General features: G+C 39.7%; 1 protein-coding gene across 2 annotated transcripts in view; it reads right to left on the reverse strand.

The window, feature by feature from the left end:
- Positions 1 to 20,451, reverse strand: part of CPEB4 (cytoplasmic polyadenylation element binding protein 4) — a 40,512-nt gene extending 20,061 nt beyond the window's left edge. For both annotated transcript variants that reach the window (XM_054388911.1, XM_054388912.1), the window contains exons 1-2: positions 18,414 to 20,451; positions 8,022 to 8,103 (exon numbers count right to left, since the gene is read on the reverse strand). In XM_054388911.1, coding sequence (XP_054244886.1) covers positions 8,022 to 8,103; positions 18,414 to 19,535 — 1,204 coding nt within the window. In that variant the 5' untranslated portion in view covers positions 19,536 to 20,451. The remainder of the gene's footprint in view (positions 1 to 8,021; positions 8,104 to 18,413) is intronic.
- Positions 20,452 to 21,346: the final 895 nt, after the last annotated feature.

Genomic DNA, 21,346 nt, shown 5'->3' on the forward strand with positions numbered 1-21,346 from the left:
TGGCTCCAAATTAAAGGCTGCTTTGAAAGCGATCCAGAACGGTCAGAGATTATCAAAGCAAGAATTCAGAAAAGAAAAACAAAACAAAACAAAAACCCAACTTGGTGGACAGATATTAAACAAGGCAAAAGATTAAACACGCTTCTAAAATAATTACTTTAACAAAGATGAAAAAAAAAAAATCTTAGAAAGGTTTTAATCTGATTACCAAAGCTGCTGTCATGGAATTCAGCACCATTTTGCTGTCTGTAATGCTTTTGAAGATGAAATAACTGATTTAGGCATGAAAATTATTAGCAATATTTCAATGTTTTCTTGTGTTTTAAAAACCTCTGCCACATCATTTGCAGCACATAGATTCCTAAGAAATATCTTATCTAAAGAGTATGAAAGGCATTTAATTTTCCAAATAAATTTCCTCCATAGACTCTGGAGATGGGACAGCATGGCAAGGGCCCTGTGAGAACTATTTCAAGATCGGACACACACATAAAAAAAGCAGGTCTTATACTCAAATGAAGTTAACAGGAATCCTAATGCTGATTTCAAAGCTGGACGAGGATCAGAAAATGCTGGAATACTTGTACTGCTCTGTGGTGGTAGGGGAAGGAATTTCCTGGCCTCAAATGCTGGTTACATTAATACCCTCTGGCTTATTGCTCAACGGCTCCGTTTTAGACAGACAGCATAAATCAAGGTATTGCTCTTCCTCAGCTGAATAAATCAAAATCCTGCAGTACTGAAGCGTAAAGATCTAGTTGTTTCCCATCTGCATTATCACGACCCGTATTTCTATAAAAACACTGGTATTATCAGAAAGTTTCAACTACTCAGTAATTGTTGTGTCAAAGTGGTTACAGCATAGGTAACCAACACCATATTTCCTTATTTCCTTCCAGTACTATATTTAACAGAAGTCAAACTCAAGTTCTGAATACAGTTCCAAAGGTACATAAACGTCAACATTCTCAAAAATCCCCCAAACTCTGAGCAGTGCCATAACCTACAAACTACTTTCCCAGAAATTAAGAACGTCAGTAAATTCAAGGGAATTTAATGTAAATAGCAATTCACCTCTTTCAAGGGATGCTTTCCGTCATCAAAAACAAACTAAACTGCTACATTTCAGCACATAATTTGGATTGTGCTAGAATTTCCTGAAGTATTCCAGATGACTGCAAAAATGTTGCTTCCATTCTGGGATTTTTGCAGTTTTCATTGCAGTAAAAGAATTTGCAGCAAACAGTAAAACAAACAGCAGTAACTTCACTGCTGCTTTATTTTTCAAATCACATGCATCAGTGTCCATGGATACAAATGGCTTGGAATTATTTATTAGGTGATGTTTTATGAGATCCTATAAATGGGTCTTGGTTTTTTGCAGGTGATAACAGAAAACTAAAGTGTCAGAGTCCAGGATTAATCAAGAAAAGTCTCAAAAGTCTTAACCTAAATAAAACAGGGCAGCCTGTGTTCCAGTCCACAAGTTTTGCAAACAAAAAGCAAATTCTTCTTTCATTTACACCTGCCTAAATGCTGTCAATTCCAGCCTGCTAAAATAAAATGCTTGTTTATTTAAATTAGCCTAATTTTCTCATAGCAGAGAGCGCCACAAAACAAGACAATCGATCATTTGATAACCTAGCAATCAGTCTAGTTTCGAGGCTTCAACTGTTAAAAATATTACGTATCCATACAATGTTCTTTCTCAGGCTACATAAACAACCCCCGCTTTGGGCACTCGCACTGCTGGTAGGCCTGTGGGGTTTGGAGGCAAGGAATCAGAAGGCTGAGTTCTGGAGGGCGAGAGAGGACCTGCCTGTGACTTTAAGAATACAGCCATATTAAAAGTCTCCATTGTTGTTTAACACCGGTATTACACAAACTGAGAGGCGCACGCAGGCTCCAGCATGCCTTCAAGAAACACAACACAAACGGTGACCATGCAAGCAGGGCTCAAAGCACGCTCGAAAGCCACTGGGACCTGCTACCGAAGGAAAGACTCTGCACGGCTCTCCTCGCCCCCCTCCCAACTCCACCACAAGTCTTGTCAACTTCCACCAGCCCGAAAACACAGCTACAAGTCCGAGGCAATGCATGCGGCCGCCTATGGCTGCGCACTGCCCTAACAGAGCAGTCCCCGTAGGAAGGAAAGTACCTGAGCTGCAGATCCTCATTCACATCCCGCGCTGGCTGCGCGGGGTCCGGCGCTGCGGGCGGCGGCAAGCGCAGAGCGGCCGCGGCGGGGACGGCGGCAGCGCTCGGTATAGTCCACGCGGGAACAACTGCAGGGGGGTTTCTGCAGCCCGCCTTCCGAGGGCCCCCTTCAAGCCAGAGAGCGGCCGGCCAAACGGGGCTGGCTTTGAAACTGTCGTGTTTTCAGCTGCGTTTCGGTGGGCTGCCACTTCAAAAGGCTTTCCCGACACCGCCCCACCGTGCGCTGCCACACGCGCTCCCCTCCAGCCCGCACCACTTGGTAGTGCCAGGGGATGCTGTTGGCCCGGCCCGGGCAGCGCGGCTGGGAGCCCCGCAGGACTGGTCTTCTCACCAGAAAAGCTGGTGTGATGAAGATTTCATCTTGATTTCGCACTGCATTATCAGCAGTATTCACGGCCTCAGATTTTTTTTGCAAATTTAAGGCGTGATTTTTATCTTCCAAATCCAAGTTTTGCCTTTCTAAACCTCATCAAATTGTGCGTCTCTTACAAAGAAGCATTTAGGTCAAGCCACAAAACCAAATGTCAATTTAAAGAAGAAAGATGGAAAGTTATGGGATAATAATGTTTGGACTTGACTATGCTAAGGGTCTTTTGCAACCATAGTGATTCTGTAATAGCCAATAAATGTAAAATCATACACGTATGCATGGCTGAGATTACTTCTATGTAAGGTCAGAATCCATTCTGTGGTCTGCTCTTAGTGTTTATTAACAGGAGATTTCTGTTCCTTCCTGCTGCCCAGGTGATTTCCTTTTCTTAGTAGGTTGTTTGCTGTTTCTAAACAAAAGCTCTGGTAAACCCCAAATATTAGAAAAGCCGAGATAAACCAACAAACACTCCAATTGTCAAGACAGGAACTTGAGAGAACAGCTGATCAAAAGACTGAAGAATCAAAATATTGAATATTGCCTTAAATGTTTAACATTAGCTGCATTTGAAAAGCAAGCACATGCCCTTACTTGTTAGTAGCAGTTACAATGTTTCTATTGCAACCCAAGTGAAAACAGTGAATAGGAATGGGATCTGCAGATTTCAAATAAATTTCACACTAAACTGCGTTTCCCCTATCACAGCTCTGTCAGCACGGGTTGTAGTTTATTGCTATTAGACCCAGTTCAGCAATATTTTAAGATCGTAAAACAATTGGTTTTCCTCTTAATTAACACGCACTCAAGTCTGCAAATCCCATTAGCCTTTCCTGGCTACTGCACAGGAGGTAAAATTCAACACAGAAATTCATCAACAGTTCCCAAAGACAATTACGGTAAACCTTTATTGTCTGCAAAAAATTGTCTACAACCTGGTGCAGCAGAAGTTTTTCTCCATTTTACCCTAAGCTGGATACACTGAAAAGTTGCAAATGACTCATCCTTAGATAAGATTGTTCCAAGATAAGGTACACAAAGGACATCAACCACTGACGTTGCTCCCCCAAGTCCGAGGTATGACCACCACAGCTCCCCTGGGAAAGTTCGCTCACGTACAAGAAGCTGTAGAGGCATGAAAATGACTGTGGCATCAGCACAGAGCAGTACATCAGTACAGACATACACATTTGCCAGAAGCCTTTGATTTTCAGAACTCAAGAACTAATAAGAACTTGCATAGATTAACAGCAGGGGAAAAAAGCTTATCTTAGCCACTGACCTCAAGCATTCCTCACTGCTGTGAAAACAGTTTTAAAATGTAAGAAAAAAATCAAAATTTTTTCTTTTACATTTTGAAATAGCTCACATTTCATCCTGTGTATATAGAAAGGATCACTCCCCTAAAAAGAGTCATAGCCTTTGTTATTTAGACCTTGGCTGAAATTGGGACTGATTCTGACCCAATTCTCTTTAATTTTCTGGATCATATAGGAAACCAAATGGCCCTTTATACTCAATTCATATGAATATGTTGCATAATCCATACAGCTAGAAAATTAAAACCTATTTCAGTTTCTTACTTGATATTCAGAAAATGCCATTGAAGCTACTTTGATCCCTCTCATCAAAGAATACTTTATAAGGTTTACTTTCTTCGCATCTGAAATAGTTTTTCAGATCAATAGTAAAGGTCTGATGATTGTTTTAAAAATACTTAGGTATACCTGCTTGCTCAGAGAAATCCTGAATGGTGCCAGGTCTCATCACTCTGGCTTTCCAACTCTAAAATCTGGAGCAGCTGTCTGACTGTCCTCCCAGTGTCTGTGTGCACACCCTGACATTATGCTACTTCTAAAACCTTCCTATTTGTGTCTAAGTGCGTTTAGTCTTCAGAGACTATTTCATACTCATAGTACTCATGCAGATACTGAGCTATTCACACCCAAATTTTACAGGAGTGCTTTGCAGTTGTAGAAGCAGACGTACTGGCCTGCTGCTTTAATCCATTTCACCTTGCATAGTTTCCAAGCAATAACCTTATATTCTGAACTGAACCACAGGACAGTTCAGTAATAAAACCGTCTGCGGTTATAAAGTATTTGAAGACATTTCAGTGTCACCTAACAAGGAAATATTTAGTCAATCTACTACTATTACAGTAATGCTCAAATTGCCATCTGGAAGACCCAGATTCAGAAATCAGTCTCTGAATCCCAGGCTCAGCTCACGAAGGCTGAATACATTGCAAAGAAGATGCAATTAGTCTCCAGGGAAAGGCTTCTGCAGGCTGTCATTGGCTATGCAGCAAGCTGCACACTCACTCGTGTAGATAAAAATAACATATTGAAATGGCAGCTGCTCAGCAAAGGAAAAGGATTTGAGCAGGGATAAAAATACACCTTTAAAAGAGGGAGGAAATGGTAAAGTGCCCATCAAAAGTGTTAAAAGGTAGTATCGAACGTACCACATCAATGAGACTTAAAATTCACCTTTGAACCTCAAGCAGGAAACACTTTCATACAGCAAGACAACTCAAGAACATCATTATTATTGCCCTAAACAAATCCCAGGCTACCATAACCTAATCACCTCAGTCAAGAAAGACACAGTGCAAATGGATTTTGCTAAATTTTGAAAAATTCCTACTTATAATTTTATTACGGGATTCAAAACCTGCTGCACTGAACATACCATTTAAAGACAAATTATTTGCAAAAGACAGTGGGTTCCAAACTGCAACTGCTCTCTGTTACCATGTCCATACTCTTTGTTTTGAAGGTGTATCTTAACACAGTACCTCTTTCTCTTGACATGGCATTAGTGTTCCACACTAAACTCATGCTGAGTCAATATTAAAGACTTTCAAAGACTCACAAGATAGCAGTGAGACCTATTAGATCATCTAAATTATTTCCATGCCATTCTGAGATTGTTCTTTGCAGCACGTTTTCTTAGTGTCTTGCCCAGGCTATTTTTAAAGTCTCAAACACAGAAGCTTTTCCTTTCTGAGAGTACCCAACTTTTAGTGTAAAACTGATTACGCACTGATTAACACATTTAAACTGTAAAACAAACAAAAAAACTTCTTACAGATCTACTTATTTAACTGCAGATGTCTGAAATGGTGAGCAAGATTTGAAGGGACAACCATAATCTGTCGCATTTTAAGATTTCTAGATGAAAGATTTTTAAAGATTCCTTTCTATCAGTTTAAATAAAGATGGAAAAGACAACAAAAGTGAAAACAGGAGACACACAATCTGTGTAGGACATTATCATATACTAACTGATGCAGCTGGGAAAAAAAACCACAAAAGACTTGTGATCTTTATCCCTTCTTCAAGCTTGATTTGAAATATGTTTTGTACCAACGAGTCACAATTTTTTTCCCAGCTGTATCCGTTGGTCTAACTAAAGGTATTTCCTCTCCTTACAAATCCCACCCTACTTAGAGATGATCACTGCAGCATCACCACAACACAGTAGATGCTGGTTTGAATAAAGATCCATTCCAAAGTCTAACCCAGCAACCAAGTTACTGTGTGCTGTGCCAAATAAGCAGGAGTCAAATTCAGTAAATTGCCTATTTCATTATAAACAAACTTAATGTTTTTGCTGATGAAATCCTGGAAAAAAGAGATTTAACAACAAAGAATTTCACATGGGATCACTTAAATTTATCATCTCCATTTTGAGGCTTTTTTTTTCTTTATATCTTTCCACCTATTAACCATGAAAGAGAACAATCTATAAAGAGTTTAAGAAATAATTCCCAGAACAATACCTGACTGATAGTACTGTACTTCAATCAGTCTGATACAACACACACAAACCTTAGACAAACCATAGGTGACTCTGCAGAAGGGATTAACAAACTCATGTATTCTTTGCTGACCAAGTTACTCCACAAACAAAACACAAAAAATGTTCTCAAAACACAAAAAATAGATTTCAATTGCAAAGAATCTTTTCAAAGCATTTAAAATTCATACTACTGTACAGAACTACCCTTGTTTAGCTGCTGAATGAACCTGACACTGCTGAATTCAAATTTAAAGGGAAATTTTATTTATTCTACAGTCATGTCACCCTGGCTTGTCACCTTGCCAAATTTCAGCACTTAAAACTTTGGTCGTTTCTGCCTGACAGTTGAATAGAAGGTGTCAGGGCAAATCTCAGGTGTGGCAGTCAAGGAAGGGCATCTGATTCTTGGTTAGTGTACAATGCTGGGGGCATAGGATGTTTCCAGACAGCATATAAAACAAATGAAAGCTATTACTACTTGTTATTAATAAAAGCCTGGCTCCCACTATATAAGGATGGAATGCATTTTGGTTTGTGTTTTTACTTAATTTGGCATTACTTTTGTGTGCATCAAGCTCTCATTGTCATTCCAATGGGAAAGTGTATTTTTTGGTGTTACTCATCACCCTGAACTGCTGCACAGTACTGTGGATGTGGAACACAAATAACATTTCAGACCACAATGAATGCAATAAATGCAAGTTGTTGCCAGTTTATCAAAGGTTGGTCTTTTGAGCATGAATCACTATTAAACAAGTCAGATTTCATTCACACCACAAGTCTTGATAACAAAAGAAATTTACTTTAAGAAACCACAAATGAAGATTTTTTTTTTTAGTGGTCTCGTGACTGGTAATAAAACTGAATGCTTAGATAATGAGCATAAGAGTTTGACTGCTTATACAACCACCAAACTGAAATGGTTTACTCATACAGAACAAGAATGAGAAACCAGACTTTTGAATTATATACCATAAACAGTTTCTATTCAGGTTTAGAAAAAAGAAACAAAACCAAAACAAATGTAGACAATGCTTTGAATACTTTGTAAATTGGGGTATTTTCAAGGAAAAATTACCTTTGCCAAAAAAAGCCATAAAAATCCTAATTTTAAGTAGGCTTAGCTCACTTCTTACTTTCTCAATGGTACAAAGAATTCTGCAATTCAATGTAGCAACAAGAAGAGAGCTAAAGAACTAAAAGCATACTGTGATGAAATACTCAGTGTTCTTCTCAAAATGGCACAGTTAAACCTCGTTCTCCCCCTCCTCCTCATAGAAAGAACTATGACTTCAGCAGGAAAACACTATGGAGTGAAGTTAGGTCTCCTGAAGTTGGTCATTTTTACAGGCTGCACACATTGTATCTATTAAAAACACCACTGGCAGCTTACACAAAAGATCAGCTTATGTTTGTGTTTCACATTGTTTTGTATAAAGACAAAACACTCAAGTGCTCATGAGTTACAACAGCTTCATCTAGAGACAGCTGAACAAAAGGAGGCCTGACCAACAGGAATTAGGTGCACAATAGAGCTTTACTTTTCCTATCCAAAACTCAAGTTTCTTATTTTGAGTAAGGACATCTTCCTAATTATTTACTGAAGGAAACAGTCTCTTTCTAAATTTACCTTTCAGTGAATCATTTTCAGCTCTCATTATGTCAATTAGGGAGTTCTCCAGTGAGTGCATGTCAAAAGTCCTTGTGCGATCCTGCAAACAAATGCAAAGACAGTTTAAGCAACACACGGCCTTAAACATCTGAAACATAAAACTTCCATTTTGCTCTACTTTGCTACAGCAGAATTAAGCAGAAACATGTACAAAGTCAGTCTGATATAGGAATATTAAAAATCAGAACATTCTTAAATATGAATCTGATCTATATTTACCATAATCAATCATTTAAGAACCAATTCAACATTTCCTAAGAAGGACACAGAGCTGTTGGAGCAAGCGGAGAGGACCTCTGCTATGAGATAGGCTGAGGGAGCAGGAGTTGTTCAACCTAGAGAAGACTCCAGGAGGACCTTAAAACTGCCTTCCAATACCTGAAGGGATCCTACAGGAAGGCTGAAGAGAGACTTTTCATAAGGGTGCCTAGCAACAGGACAAGGCGGAATGGTTTTAAGCTGAGGGAGAGTAGGTTTAAACTGGATCTTAAGAAGAAGTTCTTCAGTACGAGGGTGGTGAGACTCTGGGACAGGTTGCCCAGGCAGGTTGTGGATGCCTCCTTCCTGGGGGTGTTCAAGGCCAGGTCAGATGAGGCCTTGAGCAGCCAAGTCTACTTGTAAGTGGTCCGTGCCCATGGTGGGGAGGTTGGAGTAGACGACCTCTAAGGTCCCTTCCAACCTAAGCCGTTCTGTGATTCTATGATTTCAGTTTTATTCCTTGCTATAAGGTTACACTTTGTTAAATAAAATTTCACGGTTAGGAAGTAAAGATCCTATCCTGGGAAACAAAATTACATGGTGAAATGATAAAATAAGTAATTCAGCCCTAATTTAAGACAATCTGAATTAAAAAAAAAAAAAACCACAGAGAATTTCCTTCACTTAAACTACCATCCCAATAACTTAATCTAATCCTGCACAGTCAGTTCAAATTCTGCATAATTATAAAGTATTCCACACAAGCAGTAGTGTTGCAAGTAGTCTGGTTTACTAGGTGACAACTTAACTCTGATTTTTAATTCCCTGACTTCACAAGTTTGGTATTCCAAGCATTATTAGAATTGAAGAAGGACTCAACAAATGGGTGGCAAGATGTCTCAGGTACCTCACTTTAATTAGCTCAAGCCATTTGAAGCATTACTTACCAAATATTTCTCCTTCATATTAACTGAAGCCATCATTTAACCCATGTATCATTCAGGCTTTACCAACTAAAACAATTAATCTCAGGTTGTACAAATCTGATGCTACAGTAGCATAAGAAAATATAAAATATCCTAGCATTGCATTATTTTAATCAGCAAATTCAAAATAACTGAAATTATATATAAACTTCCCAAAATTATTCACCTATCCATCTTATCCATGCATTCACACATTTGGACACTTGTAGAAACACATGGATGGAGTTTTATACAGTTACGTTAATCCACCTTGAATTTAATTTTCCCATGTCCCAGAAAAACTCTAACATTAGTTCTAAATACTTTATTTCATTCACCTTCTAGAAGATTCACCTCTGAGCTGCGATCAAGTATGGAAAGCATCTGTTCAAACAAGCACACAAAACGTGAGCAATTCTAGAGACACATTTACTCTAAACTGCTTCTCTGCAACTATTGTTGTTACAGCAGTGAATATTATTTTTTGTCCTTAACTCTAACTGTGAAGCTGAAATTTCTCCAAAGCACACAGATGCAGCTTTGATCGTTTTTAAAACCAGTGGTGAAGTGGAAAACAATACTGCCCAGAGACTGTTGTGTATCAAGTCATAATGCCCTTTACTTCCAGTGCTGAAGTGCTAAAGCAGTATTGATTGCAGTGCTGCAAGAAGCATTCTTTATATCAGTGATCCATCATCCTGGACTTTAAACACTTAATGCTATTTTAAGAGCAGGAATCCTAACTCTTAGAGTCCTGATCCATTTCCAAGTCCATTAGTTACATTCTGACCACTACAAAGAAATACTTTTCAACAAAATTTTCTGATTTTTTTTTTCCTCTCTTCAGAATAAGTTCTTACCAACACAGAACAGGTGATTCCTAGCTGGACATGCAGCATTTCAAATACCATTAGGAAGAGCACAGTTAGTAACCATTTGCTTTATCTGTCTAGCCCACTATCAAATTTGCTATAAAAACAACATTGCTGCTCTCTCTCTCCCGTATTTATTTTCTTGGTCATTTATATTACAAGGTAATTGAGGTACCTTGAAGAAACTGTCACAAGCATTTGAACTCTCAAATTTGGTGTTTACTTGTACACCTTCCCTACTGGTTTCTTCCTTTCCTAGTACTGTTTAGTTTATTGGTTTGGTTTATACATTACTAGATCATAACCATTTCAAACTTCAGTTGCACTAAAATACCTTTGCAGGATTGAGCAAAAGTCCTTGGGTCTGCATCCTGGACCCATCAGGATCCAACATCTGTGTAACTTGGGAATGGATGCTAGAAGACAATCTTTACATTTTCAGCAGTCCTCACAACATGACAGAAATAGCCTAAAATAAGTGGTTTCTGAAAACCCGACATCCCTCAGTAGCTACTCCTTCCATTTTGGCTTTCATAGCGTATTGTGTTTCTCCTGTGTGGAATGAACCTCAAATCCAACCATGATCAGCTATAAAAGTCTTATTTCACAAAGTGCAGAACCTCAGTAGTTGCACATCTTTGAGAAATTTGTTGCACTTAACATTTCAGTTGTCTGAAATGACACAAAGGAAGACAACTCGAGCTGAGTAATTTCTAGGTTATTGTGCTGCACATGACCTGGAGTACACAAGGCTGAAGATAGCCTCTTCTCACAGACTCATATTGGGTTCAGCTATAGTAACTGAGGGGTTTGCTGCAATGGTGGGTTTTTAATATTGAGCACTGAGAGTTTGAACATTTGAGGAAAGGAGGGGAAAAAAAGAAAGGAAATTAACTCATTAGCTGAACTCATTAGGAACACCACATTCTCCAGTGGACTCCTTTATGTGGTGAGGAGTTTATCGTTTTCCCCTCTGAGCAAACCAGCTACCTGACAGTTTTACAGTATAAGGTCCACAGGAGTTTAACAGTAGAGCAAACATTTTGAAACATAACCCTGCACAACAATACAAAACATCAACTGGTCTTACTCCTACCTGAGGCTAGAAGCATTCATACAAAAAGGAAGACTACCTAAAACATGAACCACATTTGTACTCATGCTCTCCAGTAGTTCCAGTAATTTGCCATAACAACAGAGAAGATTGCTAGAGCAGCTTCAAAATGCTGATATCCTACTATCTCTTGCATATCTCTGATCATCGTTGTCAATTCATGGTGCTGAGTTGCCTGTACCTCAACACCCTTAAGATCAGTCTTATTCCTGGATTGTTTGAAACAGTTTGCTCCTCCATCTCTCTGCTTAGCAGTTAGAAGCTAGCAAACCATGTTAAACACAACACTGAGAGCCACTATTACTGTTACACTGAATTTAGATATTCCTGAAATTAATGCAGCAGTCCACCTCTCTGGAAAGGCAGAGAAATCCCAGACCTCGGTATACATCCAGGCAATGAAAACATGTCAGTCGTGTATGTCCTAAATAAAGACCAGCCAAAATGCTATGCTCAGATGGTTCAGAGGTTTGCCCAGTGCTCCACTAAGTTAGCCACTTGCCCTGATCCTAAAAGAATCTCACTACTAAAAAAAAAAGTCACCGTTGGCGGTTTTGTAGAATTTTAACACAACTTAAAGGCCTTTTACAGTGAGACTGCCTTGAAAACAGGAGCACAAATTTTATCAGTCTTAACTTCAAAGATGGCAGCATATTTTGTCAGAAACACATCTGAAATACATATATCTATTATATACCTAACATAAAGACAGGTGACAGGTCGGTGGTAGTGCCCATATTGCTGAAGAAATGTGCAACTATACATTTAATTCCATAACATCAAAAAAAAAGCTGTAACAGTCAAGATACTGATCATTAAGCGGTCACTAAAGATGAGCTATTCTCAGATGCATGTTAGTTATGAGTTCTAAAGAACATAAACCATGCCATACTTAGGAAAAAAAGATGTTTTTTTCAAAAGACTTCATGCTGAGAGAATTAGTAACAATATGATGATGTTGTTAATGGCCCAATTCTCAGTTACGGTGTTTTTCATGGAGCTGGATTGCTTACTGTATACTTTATTTATGAAGACAATATGTAGGGGTGATGACTACCCTAAAATAAAGCAGAGTATGTACATTTCAGTAACAAAAGAAGCTAACTACAGCCTGACATTATTTCCTCAGGCTGAACACAAGAAATTGGCTTTATATGAGTTTGTTTAGGACATCTAAAATTTTATCAGAAGGCTCAAAGGGCACACACATTTATTCTTGGGGAAACAGAACTGAGGCAGAAAGACATCAGGTTGAACATAAGGCCACAAAAAAACCCCAAACCTTACCACCAAAAAGAAGGAAATCAACCTTCAGTCTTAATATAAATCACCATTTTTGAAACGTCATCCAACATTTCAAAAGGCATTCATTAACTATGATTTTGAATAAGCAGTATTGTTCTCACAATAATATATAAAAGGCGACAGCTAGCAGATCTCCTTAAGAGCCATCGAGGCTGTAAACATTCTACAACAGCAAACACAACAGTTTGAAACTATACTCTGGCCAGCTGTGTCTAAAGAAAAAAAATATAATTCTGATTCTCTTATTGCCTAGAAATTATTTGTTAAGTAAGTACACTGTTCACAACAATCCTATCAGATTGTTAAAGCAGAGATGGTAGAACTCAGGACCTCATGTCACAACTTTGTCAGTGCGTTCACACAGCGTAAGCAAACCACTTCACCTCTGTGACTACAGTGGCTTCCCTACTAGCACCCAGACAGGTAATTTTATATTCAGAAGACTTGCAAAACATTGAATCACTTGTAAATAGGAAATGGCTAAATTCTAATTCCTGATAAAAAATTATTTTTCATGGTCCATAGATATTTCATTCCAACAAGAAAGTCACTTGATACTAAACATGGATGTTATATACTGGGATATCCTCATACAAAAAAGGAAATTAAACATGAATTTTTCATGCGCAGGAAGATCATGCTTTGCACTTCAAAATCTCATACCCAAATCCTCCTGCACAGCACAAAAATGTACACCTAACTTATTCATTATACTTAATTTGTACCCACAGCATTATCATCACCTGAACAATTAAGATTCCACAATGTGAGAGTTTCTTCTAAGTGCTTTCCATGATGGGCCTCCCAAATATGAAAACACAAACTGTACAAAAAGTAAAGCCTGGCAGGTTATGACCATTTGTTGGTAGCTAAAGCCGTGCCTAATCTTATAAAATATGATTTTTTCCAAGGCTTCAATAATAATGCAATGTATGCCATTGCATTAAGCCATTTATTGACAGTCATTAAGCACTATTTATGGAGCAGATGTAGTTGTAAAACTGGGGCTTATTGTAGGTATTTAAATCTTTGTCAAACAAGGATACTTGTGAAAATTAGAAATCTCACAATTACCATTTGCTACCCTGTTTATAAAGCATGGGAAGACTGAAACTTTCTGAAACCTTGAACATATTCCCCACAATTCAAAAGCCTTTTGTCTCAAGCAAAGTGAAGTGTGTAGGCAGAGGTAATATTGTAGGTATAAAATACAAGTTCCACATTTTTCTTTTAATTGGGAAGCAAATTTGGACTTGATTATGCTTCTGGGTAAGTTTCTCCTCCTTCCTACCACTCTGCAAAAGCTGTATTCCACCTCCCAGTCCAGTATCCAGTGAATTAAAGGCTTTGAATAAACAGGTTTTTCCTGAAAGGATGTTGCTGTATGCTGTCCTGATCATCTTTTATAGCTTCACCAGGGAACAATAAGAAAAAACTGAAAACGTTAAGTGACGTATAACATTGGAGTTCTTTTTTTGGGAGGGAGCACTACTGGTTTAGTCAAAAAAAAAAAAAAAAGTTCAGGTTTAAGTGTTTGGCATGACAGGCCTTCATAAAACTTTCCAGTAACATGCCTGATTTTATTTTAGCCACATATTAAGTATTTTATGTGTATGTTTTCCACAACATCTTGTGTTCCCAATCTTTATGCTGAGCTGCAAAGTATGCCGCTTTCAAAGCAAAATGCTTAATAAGAGTACTCCTTTTAATCTTAGGAAAATACAAACATAATTCAAATAGCTTCTAACAAAAGCTCTCTTTAAAAAGAAACCCTGAGGTCAAAAACACACACAGGAGGGCCAAAGCCGAAGTATTAACGTCAGTAGTAGAGTTTATAAAACAAGAACAGTGTTAACTTCCACAGTACTTAACTTGTGCATGTCACACCACATTAGAGTACTTCTAATTCCACAGATCAGTAGCTGTGGGGAACAGCATACAAAACACTAATTACCACACAGCTGATGTAGTTATAGAAACATGGGTGAACAGACATCTAAAAATCCAATTTCAAGTATTCGTTCTATTTTAAAATATGATAGCTTGACATTCCTTGGAATAATTGCTATTGCTAGAATAAAAATAAAATTCTCCAAAACTTTCTAAAGAACAATTAGCCTCATTGTCTACCCCCAGCCATCGTGATTTATGAAAAGGTTCTTCAAAAACAAAGAACACTAAATTAAGGAGGCATGGTAAAGAAATTTATTTGCAAAATTCCTTCAGGAGGAAAGATTGGCAAATGCTTTCAAGAGGTTATTTTTTCATTCCAGTTCCCTGTCAATGTGTTTAATCCACTTATTAAATCAACCCATTTCTATGGGCAAACAAATCATGACGTATAGCTGGGAATTAAAACACTTTTTGTAATCACGTTTGTGTTTTCTCAAACATTCCATATCTGCCTGGGGAAAAGAAAGTCTCCCTGGCACAAGCCCTCAATGGATTTGGAAGGGGTGGTATACCTGGAAACTAGCCACTGTAGAGGAAAGGAAAAAACATTTTGAACAAGTGGATATAATGAACTGCTCTCATGTACAAAATTCTTTGAAATGGGCAGTTGTTATCAAGCCTGATTCCAGGAAGAAACACAAACCTATTTTTAAGCATTTTTACAGAAAGCTGAACACTGCTGGTTAACTTGCTTCTGCCCTCAGAGACCTATTTTAGAAACATCATCAGGCATTTGAAGACAAGATCTGGAAACCTGGAAATGCCTATCAAAGCAAGATTTATGTATTGCATAACAGGCAGGATGTTCCACTCTCACGAGGAAGTGCAAGTACATAGCAAAAGGAAAGCCAAAACAATCTTGAGGGCAACGCTGCAGTAAAACGCAATTACTGAGCACCCAGTTTGTCAGTGCTGCTGAGAGAGAAACAGAAGGAATTCTTTATAAAAATCAGCAACTTTGTAAGATGCAGTCACAGTGAAAGCATTTTCACTTACTAATTCTGAGGGAAGGCTGTTGTATCAAAAAGACTTGGTTTTATTTTAATTATTTTTCAATTCAGGAACCATTTCTTCATTTGGAGACCATTTCCTTTTCAAAGGAACGCACAAAGAACAATGGCTTTTCTCTTCTCTAAAAAACTTTGAAGGAGGAAGCCTGCCCAGTGGCTAAAGCACAATATCAGAACTTAATTTCATTAACAGATCTGGCAGTGGTCTTCTCTGACCTTGCTTCCAGTTCCATCTGTGCAACAAGAAGTTCCTATAGACATGCTACTTCTGAAATGTTGTGAGTCAAAATCTCAAACAGAACAAAAAGCACAATGTTTTGTGTGCTGCTCTCAATACCAAGCATGTAATCATCAAATTGCAAGATTATCAAACAGATCACCACAGTATTTTCCTTTCATTTGTGTTATCTGGAATGCCCACTTACTCAGAAGCATCTAAGGGCCATGGGCAGAAATATTTGAATTGAGCAGCAGTTCACATTAGTGGCTTATGGGGACTTTATGCAATGTTGTCCTCTCCAAAGAGGAAACAAGCACTTGTACTCGGTTACCCTAAGATTTCCACCTCTGTATTTCACCAAGCTTTGGAGTAGAGACAACCTTTGAGAAAAAAAGTGATCCCCAAATATTTCCAATTGTTGGTTTATATCTTGCCTTCTAAAGAAACTAATTTTCAATGTATTGCAGAAACACTTGTTAATGATTTAAGCAGCAAAACATAAATATTACATGAAAGGGATAGCTGTATCAAATTACTCCATTATGTTGCTGCAGCAAAGACAGCTTTCAATTATTTCCTTAATAGGAACCTAAGAAGATTCCAGTAACAAAATAGCCTTGTCCAGTACAATTGCATCATCAAGGATACTTCCTATATATATATATATATATATATATATGTGCATAAACACAAATATGGAATAGGCAAAACTCTCTGCTTTGCATCAGGCATACAATCAGCATAATCAAGAAAAAAAAAAGACAAAGGTCAAATTTCTTTCTATCAATTCAAAAATTCAGTCTGCTTTCAACACACAAATATCTAAGTGATCAAGCAAGCTAAAGATTTTATACAGAAAGAGTTACAAACTCTGTTGCCAAGATGGCTTCAAAATTAATCAGCATCCTTCCAGGTCTGCAGTGCTGAAGTCCTGTTTTGTTGCCCTGCCCTTTTCTTCACAGAAGTGATAGTAACAAACTGGAAAGCACTCCAACACTTCCCTTTTCTTGGCATGAAGCACTGTCAGACTTGGTCTTGACATGTACACCTTCATCCTAGTGTTTATGTAAACAGGTACAACATGCTACACAAAAATTATTTCTTTACTGTGATCAAAATACACGTCTGATAGTTTACTTTTGGAACACGACCCAAAAGTTAAGGATGAATTTGCCCATTTCCTGAAATTCCCTTGATGTCAAACCAAGCACATTTCAGTTGCTACATACATATTTGGGCCTTATACACAGCAGCAAGGACATATTTGATCTCATTCTGTCAGTTTGAACATCAGCTATGTGTCAGGATACAGAATGAATTAAACTGTGAGCCAAGTCTCGCTGCAATGAGGCTGAAAAAAGACCGACTCCAGCTGTGCCCCTTTTTCTAATGGTTTCAGTGTATACATTTGGTGTGCTGGACAGAGGTTCATTATATTAATTACAAATCATGGCATTAAAATCAATTATTACTATGCATTCTAAATTCACAAGGGCTCTACCTGATACTGAACCAGCTAGCAGCTCTGCAGCAGAAAAAAGGCCTCTAATGGAAAGTTGTTGCCAGCAGCTGCTCTGCTGTCAGAAGGCTTCATAGGCAGGCCCTGCAAACCAAACAAACTGAACAGTTCACAAAGGAGAACTGAGCTGTTGTGTGTCTGAATCCACAATGCCATTTTTAACTATATAATGCCATTATTAACAATATTTTTGTTTCTTTAGGGTGGTTTATGAAATATATTGCATGTCTTTTATCTACAGATCTTTCAAATTATTTTAAAGTAGGTCACCCTAGTTCTTACAGCATGGCTAATAGTGATTGAAATTTTTATTTTTGCCCTCTTTTGAAAATCTTGAAAAACAATCCTTTAAAAGTAAAAGAGCTCTTAGGTGTTTGGATTCACCTTAAAGGACACATGCATACAAGTTGGATTTAACTAGAGGTCAGGTGAAGAGTACCTTCTGTTTTAATTCTTACTGCAAAGTAGGTTCAACATTCTACAGTTCCTTTCAAATTCATAAGAAATCAGCCTAGAAGAAGAGATTGAACTACCAGACAACCTGCTCCTACCAGGATAAGGCCATATATTAAAACACAGGAGACCACCAACTGACACTCATCCAGATCTATTTTTGATGATGGATTTAATGGCCTGTAACCAAATTTGCTGCCATTACTGAAGAAAGCAAACTGTGCTGGTTATCACCATAAAATCAAAGTTTCCAAAATATGCTACAAAAATCATGTTGCACTACAAGCCCATATGATATCCTAAACCAAAATATGATCTCTTACTACCTTTTCTCAGATGTGGTACATGCTCAAATACTTTAGAAGGCCTCAGGTCTTTCATACTTCATCAGGTAGCACTTTTTTTCCTTACTCCTTTTTGTAGACAGACTTGCCACTTGTGATGAAATTTGCTCATTGGCTATTTCTTAATCCAAGTATTGAGCTGAAGAAAAATGACCAATACAGCTGTCTGGTGGGCAACCATATCTATATAGCTACCATTAGGGAAAAGAACCCCACATGATTCACAGCTCAGATCATAATTCACACTATGACATTTCAAATTAGCCATGTATTTTAATTAGTTACATGCACAGAAGCCATACAATCAGACTGTACTGCTCAAAGACCCAACCCTTCCTAGGGCATTTTAATGCTCTTAGGTGTAATTTTAGTAATGGATATAACAGGGAATGCTCACCTGAAAAGGAAAAATGTTGTCAGCTCTATTCAAACTGTCTTCCATCCACGATTTTGGAGCAAAGGCTGAGCTGGGTCGAGCATATTTCTGCAACTGGATATGATTACTTGCAAAATTCTTCTTTAAGGGCGAGATGGAATTTAAGGGTGTGATCCCTCCGTTCAGTCCCCTGCGGTGGTCTCGACCTTGGGACCCACCCCACCCACCATATCCACCGCCACCAGGGCTCCATGAAGATGGTGTAGGCGATGGACTTTGGTAGCTGCTCCATGGAGATGGTGGCTTGTTAAGATTATTAGCCAAATGAGGCAACTGATTAAAAGCAGCATTTCTATGTGTGAATGGAGGTGGATGAGGGCTTGCAGGAGACCTCCTCTGTTGCTGATGCTGATTGTGATGATGCTGAAAATGAGGGTGATGAGGGTGGTGTTGAGAGAGGGGTCCAATTTGGGGGGAAAAGCTACCACCAAAGCCAGGGCTGACATGATGTGGAAAATTCTGAAACAGCAGAGCACCATTATTAGCTGAGGCAGTAGGGACCCCTCCCTGGTGAAAAAAACTTGCATCTTCATTGATTATTGTAGAAGAAGAAGGAGCTATAGCTGCTGACCAGTTACTAAAACCAGTCAGAGAAGATGCAGTGGATGTCAAGGGCTGTGTCGAAGTACCTAGCCCCGAAGCCTCTTGATAATCAAATCCTGTTAACACCGGTGATTCTATTCTTATTTTCTCCTTGCCACTGCCGTTCTCTGAAGAATTATCACCCTGATTTTCTTCAGTTTTCGTTTTCTCAGGTTCAGAGAGCATGCCTGCTTCCTGACTTTGACCAGGGGAAAGCTGCTGTTTTTCTAGAGACTCTTGCTTTTCCTGTTGCTGAGTTTTAGATTTTTCTGACCCCAGAATCTCATCCTGAATATTATGGGCAGCTGGAGCAGGAAAGAGCCAAGCTGACCCAGCACTACTGCCATTGGCAGCTGTGTTATTATTTATAAAAGCAGCAGGGCTGGGGGTTGCATTCTGATGATGGTGTGGAGGCTGCAGATGTGGATGAAATCTGACTGGAAAAGCTGACTTATTTCCAGTGTTGTTTTGCACTAACACTCCAAACCCGTAATCCCCCATTTATTATATTTAGGGTTCGAATCTTCCCTGTAAGAACAAGTTGATGTTTAGTGTTTACCTTGTCCTCCTCTGAGGCAAGATTAATAAGTATCCTGTTTTTACCTAGATATTCCAGTTTCTCCCTCCACACTATTTCTTTCAGGTTTGGATAAAGACGTCTGTTTTTTTGTTTTTGCAAAAGATAGATCTCTTCAACTTTTTAAATGTGTCAATTTGTGTCCATTTCCTTCCTTTGGCCAGGAGGAAGGGAAAAATAAATCTTTGGTTCACAAAATAAGAGGTTTCCTTTTTCTCTAAAGGAAATGCACAGCAATGAGAGAAAAAGCTTCTGGGGAATAAAGAGATTCTAACTATCCTGGTTTTTTTCCTCCTCAGCAGCCTCGACTCGCCTATAAATGAGTTAAGAGGGAAGGGAAAAAAAATAAAATACAATGACGTCTGGTCCCCCCGATCCCTTGGCAGCAAAAAATAGATTTAAATCTGGAATAATTTAATACATCTCTATAATCTAATATATATTTGTGTCCTGTTCAAAAAGAGTCTTTGCTGTGGGTAAGGGAAAAATTTAGCTCAGTATCTCAGCATTCAGAAGGGTGAAAAGGGACAGTGAGTTGCAGAAGAGGCTTTTTCCCGTGCTACTGGGTTTAACCTATTGTATTTAGTAATAGTGTACACTCTGTGTGTATGTGTGTATGCGTGTGTGTGGTTGTTTAAAGGGGTAAGATCTTATCTAAGGAAATTAGTATTCTCTGTATATTGGGTGGGGAGTGAGTTGTGCAGGAGAAGGGTGGATTCTTGATGCTGCTTCTTTTGGGCTGGGTTTCTGAGCTCGCCAGACTCGCTTCTTACTAGTGATCCGATATTTGCGTGTCCTTCATACGAGTCCTGGCTGTCCAAAGAAGATTTTCATCTCAGAAATCAGCATTCAGCGTTCGGGAAATGGAAAGGGAGGGGACTGCGAGTTGTGCAGGAGGAAGGGGAAGGAGGTTTTCTTGCTCTCACTGCTGCTGGGAGGGTGCTTTCTGGTGCGGGGCTCGCCTCCTTCCACCGAGATCCGTGGGTTCCCTGCAGACGAGCGAGCCCCTGGCTGAAGGCCGGGTGGATATGCGTGTCTGTGTTTTTCCTCCTCAGGGACTCGGCATCCAGCGAGGCAGGGGCGGGCGGCGCGGGCAGGCTGGCTCGAAAGGCCCCGGCTCTGAGGGGTGCCCCCCGCGGTGTCCCCCCTCCCTCGCAAGAGTCCTGGTGTCGGGGAAGGCAGGAGGGATTTTTTTTACCTCAGGAGAGGAGCAGACTCCGGCAGGGAGGGGAAGGTGCAGGCGGCGGGGGGCCGGGCTCCTCTCTCCCCCATGGAAGGTGTTTAACCGGTTCTCCCAAATCACCCGGAGATTACGGGACACGGTCTCGGCCGCTGGGCGCAGGGCAGGGGGGGCCCGGCGGACTAACCGAGGTGCGGGGTCCGGTGGCGGCGGCGGCTCCTCGGAGCAGTCCTTCCCCTGCTACGCGTCTTCTCGGCTCCAGGCAGGCTCCCTTCCCCCTCATGTAAACCGGCCGGGAACCGGGAGGGTCGCCGCGGGGTACGCTGCTGCCGGGAGGTGGAAGGAGGGAGGAAGCTACGCAGGCGAAAGCGAGGGGGCAGGGCGGCCGCGACACCGGCTCCGGCGAGTCGGGAGGCGCTTCGGTAGCCGGCGAGCCTGGCCGCGACAGGTCCTCAGCGCGAAGCCTCCACTGCTGCTGCCGCCTTGTTTTGCTTCTTTTTCTCTTTTTTTCCTGCCTCCTTCCCCTCCCCCCACCCCCCCAGCGGCCGCCGCTTC

This window comes from Indicator indicator, chromosome 18 (genome assembly GCF_027791375.1).
Source record: "Indicator indicator isolate 239-I01 chromosome 18, UM_Iind_1.1, whole genome shotgun sequence".
NCBI lineage: Eukaryota > Metazoa > Chordata > Aves > Piciformes > Indicatoridae > Indicator > Indicator indicator.